Source organism: Zerene cesonia, chromosome 11 (assembly GCF_012273895.1).
Source record: "Zerene cesonia ecotype Mississippi chromosome 11, Zerene_cesonia_1.1, whole genome shotgun sequence".
In the NCBI taxonomy this organism is placed as follows: Eukaryota; Metazoa; Arthropoda; class Insecta; order Lepidoptera; family Pieridae; genus Zerene; species Zerene cesonia.
Genome location: NC_052112.1, coordinates 2289414 through 2313367, shown reverse-complemented (window position 1 = coordinate 2313367; position 23954 = coordinate 2289414). Strand labels below are relative to the sequence as shown.

The following is a 23954-nucleotide window of genomic DNA, read 5'->3' as shown; positions in this document are numbered from 1 at the left end:
CAACACAAGTATTTATCTAAAATTGAGTGCACCTTTATAAATTTGTTTTGATTTCTACTTTTTGGAAAAACTTTACTTTTCTACTTTTTTTTATTATGCACGAAAAGTCACTAAGGTCTCTGGGGGGAAGTTCCAGATTATTAAATGAGACCAAATGGCAACAATATCCAACTGAGCACAAAAAGAATCACGCCAATCGGTGGAAACCCACGGAGTTTTCGATACCAAAAAGTTCAATACCAAAAAATACACACGAATACAGAACCTATATCGTTTTGGGGTCACTCATCACTCTATCTATTAAAAAAAACCCTATCAAAATCCGTTGCGCAGTTTTAAAGATTTAAGCATACTTAGCGACAGAGAAAGTGAGTTTGTTTTATACTATGTAGTGATAAGGCACCAAGAACCTACTAATTTAATTTAAATATACCCAATACCACTGTCGTAAATAAACAATTCCTTCGATTTTCCCAGGTTTACTAGAGCAAAACAAAATGGTTGACATTAAAAAACTTATCAAATATATTTATTATTACAAAGAAAACAAAAAATAACTTTTTAGTCTATAATATAAACTGTATTAATACCATCATTGATAACTCATAATGATGATATTTGTCTGATGAATCTTGGGAAAGAAAAAAACTTGAAGCGAGGGAAATAAATTATAGAAACATGTATACGCAAACAGCTGATAATGTGAGCACAGATAACATAAAGCTTACTATCTAAATAAATAAATAGAAAGAAGGCTGTTAAGAATGTTGAGAACGAAGCATTTTAAAATAAAACAAGCAATTATAAATTTATGACGTACTTTTATTTAACCTAAAATTAACTTATGCTTAAACTAATGGATAATGTCTGTTAATTGAGTATTTCTTTCACAAATCATTTCGAAGATAATTTACACATATCTAAATAGCCCTAATTAAGAAGCATACTCGTAACATCAACGAACGCTTGGGTTGCGGCGTTTCTAATTTCATCAGAACATCATTCAATTAATTATGCTACACAAGGCTGTCTACAATACATATATAGCATAGCTGCGTACGTTAATTCTATTAAAAATGATCAGATCTTTCTTACATTAAACAAATTCATTGCAATATTCAATTGGTCCATCAATAAATCGTTAGTACTAGAAAACAATGTCTTTTTTGAACATCTGAGAAAGCCGCGTCGGTTTAGACGCTCGTCGATGAAACACTTAAACGAATAAGGGTGGGGAATATTATTAACATATGGAATATGAGAAGTTGAAAAGCAAACATGGAGGCACGATAAAACTTTTCCCTTTGAGAGCCTTTGGAGTATATACTTCATAACTAATCTCCAAGATGAAGGAAGGTTTTAAATAAACTACATAATAGGCATTGTATATTAAAACGTTTGCAGTGAAGATGTATCAGCTTTTAAAAATATTTCTAGTTCCAATTCTAGAATGTGTTTTGAAAAAGTAAGCTAACTAAGCTTCCAAAAAATAACAAAAATAAGATAATATATCATCTGATCTCAGAAATAAACACATAAATAGCTAATTATTTCTTCGTCTGAAATAGAGCCATACCAATAACCTCACACTTTCTAATCCAATACGTCTCAATCAACATGTCTATTGCTCGTCTATTTTAAATCTACTTTGGATATATTTAAAGTCTAAATTAAATTTGGCAATGAATACGATGCCTTTGGATAGTCTTTAGTTTCTGGGTCTCGGGCGTTGTCCATCCTGGTTGTACTCCTTGCTTGGACGGTTGGACTTGTGCGGGATCTGGAATAATAAATATTTTATGAATACTATTTTTAGCCATAAGTCCATAAGGCCATAATTATGGCCTAAACCCTCATAGGAGGCCTGTGTCCCAGCAGTGGGAACATATATGGCCTGATGATGATGATGACTTTTAGCAGAAACAAAGAAGAAATACTAAATCGTTAAAGCTATTGGATAGCATTTTTTCGGTCATTTATCCGATCGGAGTGGAGGGTGTTAGGTTATTTTCGTTACGGAATTTCTGCATTCGGTCTCCACGTTCAAGGTCCGCGATAGAAGCTATGCAATAGCTTAATAAATATACATAGTACATTTATAAGCTATTGCACAGAAAGTGATACAGTCACATATCTTATATTCCTTTTCAGATTGTTTTCTCAAATCCAGATCAAGCTCATCCTGCTAGAGCAATAAACATTAATATCAATATCACCCACATTCATTGTGATAAGGAAACTATAAAGAGCGAGGACAATAAATCCTCTTTGGGTCCCTAACGAAATGATATATCTGGAATCGTTAAACATTAATACGTAATAGATTACGTGCCTTAAAAAGGTCTTAAAGGATATCCAATTGCTGGACGGATTTCGCAGCCGTATTTTGTAAAGTTGTTTATTGGTATCCCTTAGATATTTTGACATGAGATGAAGCCCTTATGACTAATTATTTTCAGTCGATTCAAAATAAGATCTCAATTTGTCTATATTCTGTTTATAAAATTATTAGTGTTTTTAACTACTTCATTTATTTAATATTTAGTGTTATAGTAAAGTAATTTTTAGTTATATAGAGGGTGGCCGAGAGGCTAGGCGTTGCTACGGTTTGGCATAAAAGACGCGGGTTCCAATTCCGCCTCGTGATCATGAGGTTTTCTATTCTTTCAAAATTTCTTACTTCCTTTGTTTTAGGAGGAATGGTTATATTTTGATTTTGAAATAAATAGCATTATTTTAGAAATTATAATTGAAATCATTGTTCATTGTATTTAAAACTGGCCTCAATCCTTAAATAATCCAGACCAATAGACCATTTAAGTTGTCATTTCGGGTTTTTCGAGTCCATTTTGTTTGGGAAGCACCTACTTACTTCATTGAGTTTTGTTGCAAAATTTTATTTAGGGCATTTATTTTTTTTTATTTATTCTTATTATGAAATTCTGACTTGGCCTATAATAAAATTTTCTTTATATATATTTTTTATTTTAAATTAAATGACGGTTCTGCAAATATAAATGAAAAAATATCAAAAAGTCACACGGCACGCTGCTCGTAATTTGTTTTTGATTTGTTCCTTGTTCAGAAGAACGCGAGAAGAAAATTTAATTCAATCATCTCAATGATATTGCATTTCGTAGGATTGGATGTTGGAATTTAATCAAAGCGCAATCCACTGGAAGCTTTATTTTATGATGTATTAAGAAATATCTGGTTAAAATAGTTCTAAACAGAAGCTAGTAGTTATTTAATAATTTTAAAATATAATTTCCTACTTTAAATAAAAAGTAAATCGGCATATTTGCGATTGCAGATAATTCTCGTGACTCTAATGTAAGCAAATTACCTAAAGTAATACAAAATATTAGTACATTCAAATCATATTTATTTCTAACGTTTTAAACACATTACTCGCATTACATATATTTTATATTTTATTTTATAATCTCTATTAAACTATACATTACTAATTTATGTAGCACTTCACCAATCTTTTTCTACAATGCCCAACCACCTCATCCAATGCCATTTCATTTCATTTGTTTTTCGACGCCTCTTTATTTCTTTTTAAATCCACGTTGGTAGCTACGCTGCCAGTTGTAGTCTATTACGATGTTGCCAACACTAAGTAACTTACAGTTCATGTTATATATTCTTGCTTACTGTACCAGTTACATTTCGATTTATTATTTATTTATATAAAAATATCGTCCTTTTAACCCAAAATTATCATCAGACCATTATATACTTTTCTCGCCGGGCTTGCTATACACACTACATGCTCTCCCATATTTTACGATCCTCAAATTAATTTTTAAAGAGATTTTTATATATAAAAAATATATCTTCCGTAGCGTAATGGTCAGTTTTACGTATATACAGGCATACGCATTTGCAGAGGGAATAACTCTGTAAATGATTTGGCGGTGGTGATCCTAAGGGATGTCATATAGGACATATTGCTAAGTCCAGAAATCTCTATCAAACAGTCCTCACCTGCTGTTGCCTCTGTTCTTGCTCCTCTTCTGGTGGTGGGGCGGTGGTAGTTGGCACGTCACACTCTTCAGTGGGAGGCACCACGCACCTCAGCGAGCGACGGTCGAACACCAGCATAGCGGGGCAGCGCTGAAGCCGCGGGTAGCCGCCCTGGCACTGCCAGTAGCGGTTGCAGGACTTGCCGAGCGGCACGTTACCGTTAGGGTCCTCATTGCAGAGAGCTGGAGTGACATACAAACATTTGTGAATTTATTGATAGTTGGATTATGCATGGGCATTATAGAGGACAGAAATTTTTATATTTTTTGTTAAACTTACTGAACTAATTAAAATGAAAATGGAAGACTAAGCTATTTTATATCAGGGTTTACCTCTGGATCAATGTTTTGATATCAAATTAGTTTATTACGAAGATGTTCTTTGCGGACGGTAATAAAAATTATTTCGTTAGAAACTGATAAAAGACTATGCGACACTTTAATTGCATGTTAATAAATCGTAGTTGAAAACTTTTAGTTCTAACCTTTTTATGAAACAATAATTCATCACTTTCTCATTCGTCAAATTTTATCATAAAAAAATATTTTAAGTGCCCTATTAATAAATATATGTTATGTTTATGTCGAAAGACCATTAATCCTTTATTGGTCCATTATCACCTCATTAAAATGTACCTAGTAAACAACCATCGTCCAATTTCATCAATCTTATATAAAAACCTAATAGCAAAGAAAGATACTTACTGATCAAAAAAGTAAAGCAATTAACGTAAAAGCCGTTTCGTTGAACCTTTACTTTCTACAGAATTTACAATACGCCATATGTGTTATGGAATTCCATTTTAATAATGGATAGAATTATTAGCATGTGGAATGATTAAATTCCACAATATCATGTAGCTACACGTTGTTATTTAAATATTCGTGTAATTTAATATTCTATGCGGCGTGTGTAGCAAGAATTTAGGGAATGCTGAGACAATTGGTTTTTTGTACTTCATTGTTGTACATGTATTTTAATGAAGTTTATTTATAAAAGTTGGCTTGGTACAAGTTTCATTTTTTTACAAGGTGACCTGGCGAACTTGTAACCTTTTTATAAATTGCCTTTATAATTATGCCTTTTAATAATGCCGTTATTAAAAAAAATCGTTACCATGGCAACTATAATTAAGTAAAACGTCAACAATCTACTTGTATTAGGTGAAAAATCCGAACAATTGAAAAATAAAAAAAATCGATTGAATCGTATTGGTATTACAAAAAGTAAACAAACATCATTCGTTTCATATGATATCAAACGAATGATATTTCTATACTACAGCAACTTTGAGTTAATTATTCATTATGTTATCTTATACCTTTAAACGAGCAATTCTTGTATACATATATATATATATATATATATATATATATATATATATATATATATATATATATATATATATATATATATATATATATATATATATATATATATATATATATATATATATATATATATATATATATATATATATATGTATACAAGAATTGTATATAATATTGTATATATATATATATATATATATATATATATATATATATAATTGGAATCTCGGAATCGGCTCCAACGATTTTCATGAAATTTTGTATATAGGGGGTTTCGGGAGCGATAAATCGATCTAGCTAGGAATTTTTTTTAGAAAATGTCATGTTCGTGTTTTTTTTTCCTGACATCTATTGGTGAATAATAATACTATTTTGCTTCGTAGATAGCTGGACAACTGAAATAACATATAGGCACTATTTATACCGATATTCCTACGGGATACGGACTTACGCGGTTTCAACCGCGGGTCACAGCTAGTAAAGTTTATATCTGTTGTCTTTGAACTTGAATTTCTGCATTTACAGAGTTAATTAGCTTCTACTGTTCTAACCAACTTTTGTTCTTTCAACTCATTATAACTTATAAGAGCAGTGTAACAACCGTTGTCTGAAATATTACTTCAGACAATAACCATTTCTTGGTACAACAACTCTTAAGTTGTCTAAATATGATTAATTTTTCTTCAACGACGCTTCTCCTTGCATATTGTATTTATTACCCTTTACTTTTAAACTAAACAACAATAGTGTCCAACATAATTTGAATATCAATCATTTTTACAGTATATATTTGGTAACCACAAACTTAATCCTTGTGAGGTTATATGCTTAAAAGAGGCTATTTCTTAAATGTTATTTGAGCTAGAACCTCATGTTTCAATAGAAAAATCAGCAGTACTGTCTATAGCAGCAACACTTCATGTATTTTTCAATTCTATTTATACAACACTACCCTCATCAACACTTCTCGAATCGGTGGAACGTCCCGCACTTGGCCAGGTTGGGTTGTGGCCTGAAGCCCCAGAGGACCCTGTATTCCTGCAGTAGGAACTGTCCTACTTTTCAAAGCTTTTGCAAAAATAAACCTACTGGGAACTAACTTAATATGTGTAACTTATATTTCGTATGTGGTAGTCGAGCACGCTTCGGCACGAATTGGGCCAGCTCGCACCGGGGAAGTACCACACCCCCACAGAAGACCGGCGTGAAATAGCATTCTGCTGTGTTTCGTTCGGTGAGTGGGGGAGCCGGAGGCCCATATCCTTTTCCTTACCCTTCCCAGTCCTTTCCTTTATTCCTATCGCCAATCCTTTCTTAATCCCTTCCCAAAAAGTCGGCAATCCATTTGTAGAGGCGTAAGGTCTGCAATGGACCTTATGTCTCTCCAAATGTTCATGGGCGGTGGTAGCGCTTACCATCAGGCGTCACACCAGCTCCATTGCCGACTTTGATATAAGAAAAAAAATTCCCTAAACAAGTACGGAAAAGACGCATATATGCATATAGACCTGTTCGTAAATTTCCCATATACTTACGATGCTTCTGACAACCATCAACATTCTCCGGCCAGTCGCAGGAATGGGCGTTCTCATTGTACAGGAGACCTCCAATGCAGAGCTGTTCAGTCGCAGTGCCGTTCCAGCAGGTCCAGTACCTTGTGCAGGAGGTCTCGTGGCCGAAGATCCCGTATAGCCAGTCGCAGTGCTCAGTGCCGATAGGTGGGTCTGGAGGAGATTGAATCTTTAGACATTTAAGAGGAATTCAGCAAAACAGCGATTAGGAGAAATGTAATATAGTACCGAAGATACAAAACTGTTATTTGATTCATTGAATGATGAAAAATGCATTTGGACTGGGTGGAAAAATGTATATTAATACAGGCTAGTAAAATTTTAATATTAGTTACTAGCTGCGCCCCGCGGTTTCACCCGCGTAAGTCCGTATCCCGTAGGAATATCGGGATAAAAAATAGATGTTGGCCGATTCTCAGACCTACCCAATATGCTTACCAAATTTCAGAGGAATCGGTCAAGCCGTTTCGGAGGAGTATGGCAACGAAAACTGTGACACGAGAATTTTATATATATAGACTAGCTGACCCGGCAAACGCTGTTCTGCCTTAATCTTATCCTTTAGGGGTATGAAAAATACATGTTGGCCGATTCTCACACATACCCAATATTCACACAAAATTTCATAAGAATCGGTCCAGCCGTTTCGGAGGAGTATGGCAACGAAAACTGTGACACGAGAATTTTATATATATAGAAGATAATTGCATATAAATTAAAAATTTCTCAAGGTTAGTTAAAGTTGACTTGGATAGAATATAGGCTGAGGTAGCTTTTGTATCTTTTGTGGAAATATAATATACTGAGTATGGTGATATTAATCTGATAAAAACAGTATTTTTAGACGTGTGCATAACCATATAAATTTTAATACAGCCATTTTTCATATATGTATCACATTGAATTTTATATCAATAAAAAATTCAATTAGGAATTTATAACGTATGCAACGTATTATGTATCCTGCCAAACGGAGTTTGTTGTTGGTTCCCACCGGGACTCGAACCCAGGACCTTACGCACATACATACTTGCACATACCACGGTACCAAAGCTATTGGGAGACGTGTGATCGAAGCTGCTGATAATTGATTACCCTACCCCTCACTATCTATCAATCGAGATAACTATTAATTAATTAGTTATCGATATATGTATATTCTCTATACATATAAAACTAGCTTTCCGCCCGCGGATTCACCCGCGTGGAATTCGGTTATATCGCTTTCATCCCCTATTTCAATCCCTTCTACCCTTTTTTCGCGATAAAAAGTATCCTATGTCCTTTCCCAAAGTCAGTTCTATCTTCATACCAAATTTCATCAAAATCGGTTCAGTGGTTAAGGCGTGAAAGCGTAACAAACAGACAGACAGATTCTCAGGGGATTCTCGTGCCACAACATTAGTTACCATACTCCTCCGGCTAGACCGATTCTCATGAAATTTTCTGTACATATCGGGTAGGTCTGAGAATAGGCCAACATCTATTTTTCATACACCCTAAATGATGAAAGTAAGGCAGAACAGCGTAGTCGGGTCAGCTAGTATACGTATAATATTCAAACTTTTATTATTCTATTTCTCTATGAATTGTTACTTCTAAATGTTAAATGAATTGAATCAAATATGTATGCCAAAACGATATATGTCATAGACAGGTAAAATGATACGGTCGCGGTAGGTAACCGCATTTCCGACAAATTTATGGATGGATTCAATGAACCACAATTTGTAGGTAAATTATTCATATGCTTTCGTTTATTTGGTCCATAAAAAGTGAAGTCCCGTGTCCGCTACTGGGGTATGCGTGGGGCAGATGATATACATCTATTACACTGATCGATTTTCTCATGGACAAGGTGATTAGCCTTCTGTGTTCTACCAGACCGAGACATTTTTTTTGTACGTCCCCACCGGGATTCGAACCCAGGACCCCTTGGTTCTAAGCTCACGTGTTAACCACTGTAGCAAGGAGGCGGTCATTTGGTCCATAAAAGTGGTCACAAATGTTTAAAATGTATACTTTATATTCATTTCATTCATCTCATAAAGAAGATTATACTTATACTATTATAGTTATTACTTTAAGATAAGAAGATAAGGTTTAATCCAAGTCACATATACTCAATACAAAATCACACTAATCGTACTAATATTATAAATGCGAAAGTTTGTAAGGATGTGTGTGTGTTTGTTGCTCTTTCACGCAAAAACTACTCAACCGATTGCAATGAAATTTGGTACGTAATTAGCTGAACAACTGGTATAACATATAGGTAACTTTTTATCCCGATATTCCTACGGGATACGGTCTTACGCGGGTGAAACCGCGGGGTTCAGCTGGTATTATAAATGTGAAAGTTCGTTTGGATGTTTGTTCGACAATGTGACATTGAAACTGATGGACTAGTATACATATAGAGATAGGATACTTTTTATCCTAATTAATTGCTCTCTAGGGATAAAACAGGAATCTTTATATCCGGGCAGAGCCTGGACGAGCGTCTAGTATTGAGTATAAGTGAAATGAAACTGATTATTACACTTGTATTTGTTTGTCGATTCAATTATAACTTTTCTGCAATGGCCTCGCCTGAAAAGTCCAGACATTATGATGACCAAGGCCAGGCCAGACCAGACCAGACAAAGTCCAAACATTATTGATTGTCATTCCAATTCTAAGTGGAAGTATTTCGTATAGCATAAGTCATAGAACATTTTATTTTAAGTTGCGTAATTATAACTAGCTGTGACCCGCGGTTGAAACCGCGTAAGTCCGTATCCCGTAGGAATATCGGTATAAAAAGTACCTATGTGTTATTTCAGTTGTCCAGCTATCTACGAAGCAAATTTCATTGCAATCGGTTCAGTAGTTTTTGCGTGAAAGAGTAACAGACGCACGCATACATGAAAATCGTTGGAGCCGATTCCGAGATTGCAATTATATATATATATATAATTGCAATCTCGGAAATATATATATTATATATATATATATATATATATTATATATATATATATATATATATATATATATATATATATATATATATATATATATATATATATATATATATATATATATATATATATATATATATATATATATATATACAAGAATTGCTCGTTTAAAGGTATAAGATATGTACTAGAATACCTATATAACATCATTAAAACATCAAAATACAAAGTGTTTCTAAACTGGGTCTAGATGAATAAATGAATGTTTGTTTACTTTTAAAAATAATGTTTTCCCATGACAATACAAAATAAAATATTAGATATATATATATAATATACTCACTTATCTGCACTTTAGGGTACTCGCAGTAATTCGATCTCCACGGGTAGTCGCAGCCCTCCGTCACCCCCCTGTGTTTGCCCGCGAACACCAGACCATTGGGACAGTCGTACTGCACTGCTTGACCGTTCTCACACTCCCAGTACTTATCGCAGTACTTATCATCAGCGGTCACACGGGATTTGAGCTTGCAAGGGTCCTCAACTTGGACGCATGAGACGATCGTCACAGTGGCTAATAATGCTGTAAACAAATAAAGGAATCAATATATTTTTATGTGGAATATACCCTTAGCGAAAAGCACTCAATTATTTTACTATATTAAAGCAGTATACAACTAGACGTCCGTCCTGTCTGAGATCGTAATCACAAATAAGTGACTTCACATAGCAACCGTCGCATTTTTCCAAATACCCTCGTTCTATACAAACGTTAGTACTAAAGATAAGAATATCACATCTTTAAAAAACACTAAAAACACATTTTTTTTCTCGAAATCTAGCCACAAAGGTTTTAGTGTTAGCAACACCGTAATAGACGGTAACCGGCAGCGGCGTGTCTGTGATCGTGACGATTTTGTTGTTGGGTATTTGACGGAGCGAAGACGACACGAATCAAAAATGATATCGTAAAAAGGAAAAATATATTGGATGGAATAGTTTGCCAACGATTAATTAATTGTGTTGAGTACTTAAGTTGATCACGTATTGTTTTTTTTTTTATTTATTTTTTTTTTTTTTATTGGTATTTGTTATTATTATATATATTAATAAATGATGCAAACATAAACTTATTCAAGTTTCTCCGTGCACCATAAGCCAACGACCACTACATATGTTCGTTTTAATAGAGGTCAATTATAAAACATATATAATTTGCTTATACTAGAGATTTTAGATATGTGATAGTAATATTTAGATAGTTTATTTTATAAATATTACAAATACTCGTATTCATTAAATAGTAAAAACAATCTAGAAATTTCGTCATATTTTGTTGTGAGCCAAAATCGAATGCATACTCTTAAGCAACTTTAATCAAGCACTGAGCAAGTTGGTCGAAATAATATGACAAATCCTATCCTATCTTACTTTAATATTATAAATGCGAAAGTTTGTAATGATGTGCGCGTGTTTGTTGCTCTTTCACGCAAAAACTACTGAACCGATTGCAATGAAGTTTGGTACGTAGACAGCTGGACAACAGGAATAAATTATAGGCAACTTTTTATCCCGATATTCCTACGGGATACGGACTTACACGGGTGAAACCGCTGGGCGCAGCTATTTCTTTCCAAAATAGTGATTTTGAAAATGTACGTTCCGCCACTTTCATTCAAACATTATCGTGTTACATTATTAAAGTAAAAGTGCATATTTTTGGTTTGAGTATTTATAACATGAAACATTATAATTTTTCCCACAGAAAATTTAATTAATACAGACCTAGCACACTAACGATGTCATAGCAACATGATATTGTTGTTTCTTTACGAAGTAAATACTTGCATAAGTTCTATTCATGCTTTAATCTCCCAAAACGAAGGATATACTCAATTCGACCGATTTTTTTTTTGTTTTTTTTTCTAAGTCAGCGGGAATTGAGATGGTGGTTCGCCTGAGGGAATGCCATCACCACCGCCCATGATATTCGCAGAGTTGTCTCAGTGCTGGAGTAGGTACTGAACAAAATGTTTGATCTAATTTGTAATGACGTCTATTGCAAATAAATAAATTAAAAGGTTGTTATTCTAAACGGCCTCCTTGGTACAGTGGTTAACGCGTGAACGTAGAATCGATGTTGGGGTCGATGGGGTCCTGGGTTCAATTCCCGGTGGGGACGCACAAAAAAAAATGTCTCGGTCTGGCAGGACACAGAAGGTTGATCACCTACTTGTCCGTAAAGAAAATCGATCAGTGAAACTGATGTACATCATCTGCCCCATACCCCACTAAGGGACACGGGACTTCACTTTATTCTAAACGCAACTAATACTATTATAATAAAATACGATTTGTTTAGCTTCTGACGTTTAAATCCAAGTAGATAATTACAAAAAATCAATTAAATTATCATTAGAAAAATATAAAGAACAGATAGAAAAAATTAAGTCGTGAAGCGGGATTCTAGCTTGGGTCATTCGGGGAAATATTATTTATTATTATTATGCAATATTACTTATATTATCTTCATATAATCTCATAGAAAAAATTCATTTAATACTATTAAGGAACCAAAAATTTATAATCCATTAACTATTCCAAAGCTTTCAATGTTTAGCAAGCAGCATTGGCTATAATTAATAAAATAAATATTAATATTTTTCAGTAATCGAGTAATTTAGACTAAAAAGTCGTTAGCAATTTGATTGTAATTAAGGTTGGATAAGATTAGCCTAATGACTTGGAGAATAAAATGGTTAATTACAGTTATTTTTCTTTAAAATGTATTACATCTCTAATCACTATTGAGAGTTTGATGAAGAGTTTTCTGAAAGCCTTTGCTCAGGTGAATGATTAAGAACGCTTTGTATGATAAAGGAGACATTGAACTATGTAAAGAGTAAAATTCAGTAGATGTGAGAATCGTGTGTGATGTAAATGGAGATAATTTAATATGCATTAAAAGATATTCGCCTTAAACAAATACTCTATAGCCCATATGATAGGATTACATTTTATTTATTTATTTATTTATTTATTTATTGTACACTTACAAAATATAAAACATAGCAAAACTTAACAAAAGCTACTTATTACGGCCTTATGGCTAAAAGCCATCTCTACCAGGCAACCGTTATATTTTATTATACAAAGATTTTTTCTTTCGAAGATGGTAACATATTTTTTTGTTTATTAGTCTTAATTTTTATTTTACGGTAAAACAAAATTAAGTACAATACTTAGCGTCTTCGAGAAACGCGCCAAGGCCTAAAAATTGCACTTTTAGTTAAAAAATTAAACGTACGACTTGCATATAAAAAAATAACTAAATCGAATGTATTAAAATTATCGATTATCTCCATTTAAAGCAACATGTACCTACCGCATAACAGTCTATTTTGGCCAAAATAAATTAATGTCAAAGTTAAATACAAACTTATGAGGCGCAAGATTTCAATGAAATCGTGATCATTCATGATTATGAAATATTAATTAATGTTTGTTCATGATATTAGCATAAAATTAATATTAATGTGATGACGTACTAGATAAAATTCGCTTGATTAGTTTTGAATGTGCGGAAAATGTTTTAGAGGCGGTATTTCTTTCTTTTGGTATTAATAAATGGGTTGCCTTTGTGATTTAATGCTTACTTGGTGATTTGCAAGCTGGCCCAAATATCGTAGATGAACGACCTGGTCTATTTTGCCTCGTAAAATACATTCTATCTGGAAACGAAAATACTATAAATATTGGTCCAGTAATTTTGCAGATACACGACACGCGAAATTAAATAAAATATTAATCGATGGTTAGAAGCGCTATTTATTTCGTGTAAATAAGACAATTTCGATTTACAAATTTTCATCAAAATGTACAAGAAATAATAGCCAATTATTTCCACGTTTTTCGTGTATTTCAATTTTAAAAATGCTGTTAATAAAGCAGGCATAAAATATTTAAAATCTCTCGAATGATTGAGGGTCAATCACTGAGATTGGGGCAGTTTGTAGTATATACGTGGCTGAGCAAAATTTCACGTTAATTTTCCTAATAAATTCAGCAGTCATTTTATACTACAGCTTGCTATGCTCCGATATTGCCGCCAATTTAGAGTTATAAAATGAAGCAGCGTAAATGTTTTGATTAAATTAAAAAAAAATAAGTACACTAAAGTAATCCTGGTGCGTTCCATAGGAGATCCCAGGATCCCTGCTATTATGCTTTGAGTTTAGCCGCCGAGGAGGTTTTAGTGGGTAGAAATCCCACATGCTCTACTTTTCCCCCAAAGCTAGAGTATCTTTTGAAGATTTCCTCCTCGTTAAAAAAAAAGTCCATTAGAGCAGCATTAGTCGGACATTTATATTTATTTACCTTTAATAGTAATAATTTAATTAAGTACATATTACTGATCTTTGGTACAGTGGTTAACGCGTGAGCGTAGAACCGAGGGGTCCTGGGTTCAATTCCCGGTGGGGACGCAAAAGAAAAATGTCTCGGTCTGTCAGGACACAGAAGGCTGATCACCTACTTGTCCCAAAAGAAAATCGATCAGTGAAACGGATGTACATCATCTGCCCCATGCCCCAGTAGGGGACACGGGACTTCACTTTTCACTGATCTTTAATCTAAACTTTAATGTAAAATCTTTAATTTAAAATTAGTCACATCGTGTGAATGGCTCCAAGTATGATTACTATCAAATGAACGCATGAAGCTGGTGAAAGTTCTTCCGACTTACGTAACCGTTTGGGTGATCAGGAATTGCATACTTACTTGCATCCGTACTTTTTAAGGAAAAATATATAAGATTTATATATAATAGTATATATATGAGAACTGGTGGCACAGTTGACAGGACCTCGGATTTAAATCAAAAAGTCGGGGGTTCGAGGCCAGACCAGAGAAGGTAATACTTATAGCCGAATAAAATGTAAAGGGTAACTCCCTTCCCAGTTGTTGAGTTGCAGGAGTTGGAATTGGTGAGGGAAAATCAAACCATTTTATTGCATGACATATTTACTTCTACTTTATACTTCAAATGGGAAGATAAGATTTAATAAGCATTTTTAGACTCCAGACATTCATTCATGTCATTTAAATTCATCTACTTTCATATATGTACTTTAATATATATTGTAATGTTTTCTTTATACTGTAGTTTTAAGATGTTTTAGATGTTATATATATATATAAATATATTCATGTTTTGTTTACCTTTTAAAGGTGCATTTAGTTCTTAATATTTATATTTACTTCATATAATTTCTTTAATGAACCTGTTGGTAAACTAAAATAAAAAAAATTTAAATAAAAATAAAATATGTTCATAGGAATTTTCATTACTTATTTCTTTAAAACAAATTAATGGTTGATAAATTATGTATATTACGATTACAAATCAATATTATTAACGGTCATATTACGAAAGAAGACACAGAATATTGGCTGCTTTCATTAAAACTAAGTTTATCAACCAGGTCACATTGGACTTCCAATAACATAAAAAGCTAGCTGAAACACCACGGAATGCAATGACATGTTCGTGAAAGGTCAATTCTATTAATTTTATGCCTAATAAATTGGCTTAAGCGGTCGCACTCAATTTAATCATTGTATGCGCACTTTACTTAAGGATTCACTTAGGTTATTAGGTTTATGATAGAGACGAGCAACGATTTTGTACTCCCACGGGCATTTGAGAAATGCTAAAGCTATTATATACATCTGAATATATATAAATATATATGACAGAACATTGAAGTGTCGGTGAACAAATGTTTAGGTTTGCGACACTAAAATATCAAGAGACATTGTGAAAGCTTTCGATGTCTGTCTGTATGTTTTATTTGTTTGTTTAACCTAGACTGACATTATTATCAACTGTTTTGAATACCCTGAAATAATACAGGAAAATATTAAGCATCTTTCTTTTGCTTTTACATTAGATGAAAAGGATCTATACTAATAAATAATAACATAAAACTGAAGAGTTTATAGATTTCTGTATTTGTTTGACTACATTAATCTTGTTAACTACGGGACCGATTTGAAAATTATTTAAAGCTATGGTCCAATTCGTATAATCGCTTAGTCTGGTTGATTACTCAGGTACGTGATCCCCGAGTATAAGAGAGTCGAAGGTGGGAAAGGGAAAACAACCGCATTAAAGTAATAAATGTATCTTGTGTTTCATTCCAATAATATACTACAATAAAGTATTATGTAATGTATTGCTATAGTGACATGGGTCGCTTCATTACGTTTCTGTACCGTAATGAGTTATAGACCGTGACAATAATTTGTGCCATCAATCTTAACTTGTTCCGTTTTGTGACAATCGTACTGTACCGTAAAAAATTCTATGTTTAATTTTTAGTTTTATAGCATTGTAATGCTTTATAAATGGGAAATTTTGGAAGAATAGAAAAAATTCGATCACGAGGCAGGATTCGAACCTGCGTATCTAGAGGCTACCGAGAGGCTAGGCGTTGCTACGGTTAGGCAAGATACGCAGGTTCGAATCCTGCCTCGTGATCGAATTTTTTCTATTCTTTCAAAATTTCTTAAATTCTATGTTTTCAAAAAGTTTTTTTGAATAACGTATTTTCCGATGAGCTTAGTAGATTTTATATTTGCTTGTATAGATAAAGACATCTCGCATTTTAATTCTCTTTGAATTGATCCTAAACTCTCTATTATAATACAATCATTAATCATATTATGATCAATACTGTCCACAAAAAACAGAGCTATGTACATTAAATAACCAGAACCTAATCATAAATAAAATACTCCATTATTATTATTGAAATCGGATCCATCCTCATCAAATTATCCAATTCGTATAATCGCTTAGACAGGTTGATTGCTTAAGCTCTCATATATAATAAATAATGTTATATAATTCATCTATAAGTCGTGTCTTCTTTGTTTTTACTCAACAGAATGATTACACAAACGCCGGCGGTATTTGCAAAACAAGTTTATGGTCAAGAAAGTGTTCCATTTTCGAAAGGTCATCTGTTTTGGCGCGAATTACAAATGACACTGATGGCACAGATAAATAATAATCGTTACTATGGTATCTTCATTACAGTAAACTAATATTATTTGTTTTTAGCAGGTACGCTTCGCAATATAACCGATAATGAAAATTTCTTTCACCAACAGATGCCTGAGTGATACAGATTATATTATGCTTCTTTTATCAAAGCAAAGACAAGTAAAATAATAAAAACTAATCCGATTTTTGTTCCCATTAATAAACCACTGCATATTACTTAACAGCAGCATAAGACAGATTATTTGAAGAATTACATATTGCGTCACAATTAAACGGTTATTTTTATATATACTCTTTTCATTTTTCCAGTTACGTGTGCCACATTTCTATGTGTGTTGAGTAACATCGTATTACATAGGCATTACCATCAGAGGAAGCCAGTTCATGCCTTATAAATACTGCGTTATGTTTAAATATCCTACAATTAGGTATAAGTCATGTGCTGTGGTTTCTCCATTAGATTAATGGAATTTTATACATTTATAGCAATACTAAAAAGTTCTTAAAGAATAAAGTATCAAACAATAGGATAAGATTTAAACTTTTTGGGTACAAAAAATATCAATTTCATATGTTAATCTATCCTGCTAATATTATAAATGCGAAAGTTTGTAAGGATGTGTGTGCGTTTGTTACTCTTTCACGCAAAAACTACTGAACCGATTGCAATTAAATTTTGTATGTAGGTGGACAATTGGAATTACATATGGGCATTTTTATCTTGATATTCCTACGGGATAAGGACTTACGCGGGTGAAACCGCGGGGCACAGCTAGTTGGTTATAAAGCTTCAATAACTGTCGTAAAAAATGCAATGATTAATAAGTTGATAGGTTTAATACATCCAGTCTCATTCACAGAAATTAACCGCCAATAATGCCAATTATCGACACCTCTGTTTTCAATATTTAGTATGACAAAGAGATATATCATTATTTCATCTATAATGGTGCATAATAAAGCGTTTTGATTGATTGATTAGATGATACATTCATCATCGTTGTACTTATAACCGACTTTAATCGAATTCTGCTTAATTAAAATCCTTCTAGCTTTTATTAAGCTACATATTTGTATGGAAGCAATAAAAAGTATCAGGAAAATAGGAAAAAACGCGTCAGCTCATCGCTTGTTAAGATAAATTGCGCAAGCTCTCTAATGTAGCTGGAACGGGATGTGATCGGACATATTCGAATCGCTTTAATCGATTTTCATCTCGAGTGATGACTCTTTCAGACGAACTGTATAATAAGTTTCTAAACCAACGAATTTTGTCAAACATCGTCTTTATTTACGCACCATTACTCCCACATGTTACGTAATTCCTTATTTCATAGGCCACGTGATTTTTGTTATTATTTTTATTGAAGTATTTGTCTGGTAATAAAAGTAATAAATAAAATAAAATAAAGAAAAAAGAATAAGTAATTTAAGGAATAGATCATATTAAATCACTTTTTTCCCAGTTTTATTTATAACCTTCTGTTTCTTATAGTGTGTGACTGCCAACCAAAAAGTATGTTATTAATACATATAATAACTTTTGAAAATAACAAAAAAAAACGTAATAACCTATATTTAAAATCCCGGGTAAATATAAAGTTTTACGAATATATGGCTCAAAACAATTGCATGCGCTGTATTCGAGAGTTATTTATAGGACTCAATATTGAGCCTAGATTGCCTAAAATTAATTAATCGAACATCGCAAACACTGTCAGCTGGTTAGAAATGTGTCGGATACAATTAATGCTGACTTGTCAATTTCAGTATATACGTACCCTCACCTATAAAGGATGTGTTCCAAATTAGATTCTATTTTAGGCTAAATATAGTCTTCAAAATAATCTAGCCTATACTTAGTATTTCGCAAATTTAGGTATCAATAAAAGAAATACCATTTGATGACAATAGACCATCAATTAATTACAATAACATTTATAATAAGATTATTAATACAAAATCAATGACACTTATAACCATGTGCATATCCTGGTGATAAATCTTAAATAGTTGATTAATGATTAGAGTAATACCTTCGCTATTACTAAAAAGATACCAGATTTTCTGTTCGTTTGTTTCTTTGCATTTCCTAATTGCTGGGACAAATTTAAATTTATATAACTAATAAAAAACGACAATATATTAACCCGCGGAAGGGTTTATGCCAGATAAAACCTATCAAATTGTTACGTGAATTTACCAGTATTAAATCTTTTACATTTACCGTTGAAACTGATGTTTTAAATTGATATAAAGCGAAGTCGCTTCCTTCTATTTTATGATCTAGACTAACGATGAGACATTTCCTTTCGACTATTACATAATTACAATATTTTAATGCAACGATAACGTTTTACTTTATATAACGGACGATCATGATATCCTTTTTATATAATTTTAAATTGTAACAGTATGCAGATAAAAGAAGTGAGACGGCATTCAAAACATTTATAGCATCCATATTGCTTTTAATACAAACGTCACGTGGCATGCAGCACGTGACATACGTGCATCTGGGGGATGAGCCTATCAAGATTCTAAAACGTCATCTAACGACAGTTCTCTTTCAAACACAAAATAATAGCGTCAATCGGCTAAACACCACCAACATAATACTACTAATTTGATTAAAAAACATGTCTTTTAACACTCATAAACGCTAATATACGATCATCCATCCTCTTCAAGTAGTAATCTTCTAGTAAATAGCGTATTCTTATTTATGTGCAATGGTACATATACCATACGAATGTCTGTACCTAGTATCTATCCCCTTAATTAAATATAAAACCCCAACATTCGAAAATCACATAAAAACTATAACTCGCGTTACAACAGTGGATATAGAAGTTTCATTAACAGTTGCACCACTCGCCTATAATAAATCTGTCTTACGAAATCCACTTTAAACTGAGAAGCCTATTGTGCTTCTACAACAATGAGTATGTAGGTGCATTATGTTCACACGACCTTGTTGGTGACTGTTTATTTTATTGTGTGGTCGAATCTGAACGAATCAGAATAGCATTCAGTTCGCTAATCGTCTTAATTCTTGGTTCAACTTTTCGAATGGTTTATCTCAGTTTATATAACACTAGCTGTGACCCGCGGTTGAAACCGCGTAAGTCCGTATCCCGTAGGAATATCGGTATAAAAAGTGCCTATGTGTTATTTCAGTTGTCCAGCTATCTACGAAGCAAAATAGTATTATTATTCACCAATAGATGTCAGGAAAAAAAATCACGAATAAAACACGAATATGACATTTTCTAAAAAAAATTCCTAGCTAGATCGATTTATCGCCCCCGAAACCCCCTATGTACTAAATTTCATGAAAATCGTTGGAGCCGATTCCGAGATTTCAATTATATATATATATATATATACAAGAATTGCTCGTTTAAAGGTATAAGATAAACTGAGATAAACCATTGGTAGCTCAGATGGACCTATAATAGTTTTATGATTGGATAGCTTCCAATATAATTGTATAATGTCAGTCATTGATTTGATTGTCTTCCTTGTTAGATTATAAGTTTTAGATTTAGTTTAGTTTTAGTTTCAGAGTTTACAATTGTTTAAATGTATCAAGCTATATTTTAATAGGATATAAAGTTTTTCAATCCTACTAATGTTATTAATGCGAAAGTTTGTGAGGATGTGTGTGTGTTTGTTGCTCTTTCACGCAAAAATTGCTGAACCGGTTGCAATGAAATTTGGTACGTAGACTGAACGACTGGAATAACATATAGCCAACTTCTTATACCGATATTCTTATGGAATACGGACTTACGCGGGTGAAACCGCGTGACGCAGCTAGTCAAGTCCTTTATAACGTGTTGTTTGAAAGACAAATCTGATACTTGATTGCTATGTTATAGCACGATTCAAAAGTGCTACAAAAAAGGCTCTAATTGAATTAACAATAAGCTTTAAAATCAATTAGTTACAGACATTACACGATTTAAATCACATTACCATATTTACGACGTACACATCCAAGTTTTCCATCATAAATGTTACAGATTTAACTGTAAAAGCACTCAAGCAAATAGACCTAGTCTCCAACACGGCCATAAATGTATATAACTCACATTACCTTGATTGGTTTGGGAAAATGAAATGAAAAATAAAAGGTTCATCGCTCAGCTATAAATGGTTATTAGGTTGGCCTATAACACTGACGTAAGTGAAAACTTGGTGGTTCCGTCTGCTTGGTTATGAAGCAGAATTAAAGAAAGAAAGGTAGAAACAAAAAACCGATGGTTTAGCCGCGAACGCGTAACAGACACTTTCGCAATAGAAATAGTCCTGTACTCACTAAATAATTCGGTCGGGTTAATAATATAATTAGTAAATCGCGTTTAAAATCCTTTATAATTTCTAAATGTATAATACTCGCGTAAAATCAAACACAAGAAAATACTAGTCCTGTACTCGTAGATAGACAACATCTCATCATCATCATCTATAAAAAACATCCTTTTAGAAATTAAAAACTTTCACGGTTGACCACGCTCGCTGTAAATTGTTCGAAACGTTGGGTTAATAATATAATGAATAAATCGCGTTTAAAATCCGTTAAAAAGTTTTTAATTTCTAAATGTATAATACTCGCGTAAAACCAAACACAAAAACATCCTGTAAAAAAATCCAAGTCCTGCAGTTCAGTCTCACTACCATAAAACAATTGAGATCCATGTAATACCAAGTCAGTTAATCTATTTAATCTCTATTTAAAGGACCTTCTATTTTAAGTTATTACCATACCGATATTAAAAGTATTTTACGTTTTAAACAAATAGATCGTCTTGCCGGTGTTAGACTGGCTTGACAGACCCTTGGACCCTTTCATCATCACTTTAGCTTGCATCTTAAAATTGTTTTATTTTCTACTCAATTTATTCCTGCGCCAAATAAATGTATGATTATATCTATGTCTGGTTTAAAGACGTGTCTTTGATCCCAATAAAATAATGTCCAAATAAAATGGAATGCACATTGCACGCGGAAAATTTAGTTTAGCTAATAAATAAAAAAATATAATACAGCAAAGTGAAAACGTGCATACCAGAACGTTCCATAAAAACTAATATTTCCGAGTGCTCTGAAAATTTATTCGCACAAACGAAATGTTAAAATATTGAACGTACAATCGTTTTGTGGATTCCTTCCACGTATTTCAATGGAATTCTCGGTTTATGCTTCCTACGAAATCCAGTTGTACTCACTTAAAACAATTCTAATGTATCCTATACTAATATTATAAAGCTGAAGAGTTTGTTTGTTTGAAAGCACTAATCTCGGGAACTACTGGTCAGATTTGAAAAATTATTACAGTATTAGTTATCCCATTTATTGAGGAAAGCTATAGGCTATATATGTACCACAGGCGAAGCCAGGGCGGACCGCTAGTTACTTATATAAATATAATTTACATCAATAATTGTAAAGCTAATAGGTATGGTCATGTAGATCAGCTACATTTTGTGTTAAAATACAAAGATATACTCATAACAACTTTTTGAAGTGAAACTCCTTTAGAATCGTTGTGATTACAAACCTGATGCAACGGAAAAAACGACAGGTAAGAGACACAACTACAAAAATGTGTAGAACGAGGCGGGAAAAGAATGAGACAGAAATATACATACTACGATTTACTGAAGTTTTGCTTCTATCGTGTGTAGATCGCACACACACCTTTTTTTTGTTTTTTTTTTATGTCACAGTCGGCAATGGAGCTGGTGGGACGCCTGATGGTAAGCGAAAAGTACTAATGGATTGCCGACTTTAAATTAGAAAGGGATTAAGAAAGGATTGGAGAGGGGAATAAAGGAAATGACTGGGAACGGTAAAGAAAAGGATATGGGCACTGCACCGATTTCAAAAATTCTCTCACATTTTGAATGTGCAGGTAATCCGTGAGTGCGATAGGCTGTATATGTACCACGGGCGAAGTCAGGGCTGACTGCTAGTTACAATTAGTTCGCTAGTTGCTGTTATAAAGAAAAAGAAATAACGCTACTAACATTACTGGATTTTTGTTTTCTTTCCCTAATAGAAAGCAATGCCTGAGTTACACAGGCTATAATATTATTGTGTTTATTTTGCATCAATCGGGTGGAGCCTATACATATAAAAATGAATACCTATTTCCCTTGGTCATGTCATCATGCGTGAACGGCTGGACCGATTTAAAAAAACTCTTTCACCATTAGAAAGCTACATACACTGAGTGACATAGGCTATAAAGGTACCACGGGCGAAACCGAAGTGAACTGCTAGTACAATCAAATTGAATATAAACAACAAATTAAATTCATTTATGAGTTAATAACATACATTACTTACCAAATACATTTATCCAATGCCTCCCTGCCGCCATTTTGAATTCTGCAACAAAAACAATTTGTATTCAACAAATGTGTTTATATAATTTCATTGTTCGTGAATATTACGAGTAGTCATTAATTTAATTAATGCTGTATTAAACAACAAAAAGGTTTCGGGTAAAGAAATTTTGAATATCACAATTAAATTTATTATATTATTCGTTGTTAAGCTTTATGTAATTATATAAATTTTACCGTTATTTTATAAGTGAAATCCCGTGTCCCCTACTGGGGTATAGGGCAGATAATAGTCATCTATTTCATTGATCGATTTCCTTTATGGACAACAAGGTGATCAGCCTTCTGTGTCCTGCCAGACTGAGACATGTTTATGTGCGTCTCCACCGGGATTCGAACCCAGGACCCCTCGGTTTTATGCTCACACGTCAACCACTATACCTAGGATGCGTTATTATATACACGTATGGTAATAGTAAATGGTTAAGAATTAAATGTATTCGTTAGTTTGTTATCCTACTAATATTATAAATGCGAAAGTTTGTAAGGATGAATGTGTGTTTGTTGCTCTTTCACGCAAAAACTACTGAACCGATTGTAATGAAATTTGGTACGTAGACAGCTGGACAACT

At 33.1% G+C, this 23954-nt stretch overlaps 1 protein-coding gene across 1 annotated transcript in view; it reads right to left on the bottom strand.

The window, feature by feature from the left end:
• Positions 1-801: 801 nt before the first annotated feature.
• Positions 802-23954, bottom strand: part of LOC119829903 (protein obstructor-E-like) — a 37644-nt gene continuing 14491 nt past the window's right edge. Inside the window, exons 2-6 of the mRNA XM_038352611.1 lie at positions 23324-23365; positions 10241-10480; positions 6902-7090; positions 3997-4217; positions 802-1780 (exon numbers count right to left, since the gene is read on the bottom strand). Coding sequence (XP_038208539.1) covers positions 1709-1780; positions 3997-4217; positions 6902-7090; positions 10241-10480; positions 23324-23357 — 756 coding nt within the window. The 5' untranslated portion in view covers positions 23358-23365 and the 3' untranslated portion in view covers positions 802-1708. The remainder of the gene's footprint in view (positions 1781-3996; positions 4218-6901; positions 7091-10240; positions 10481-23323; positions 23366-23954) is intronic.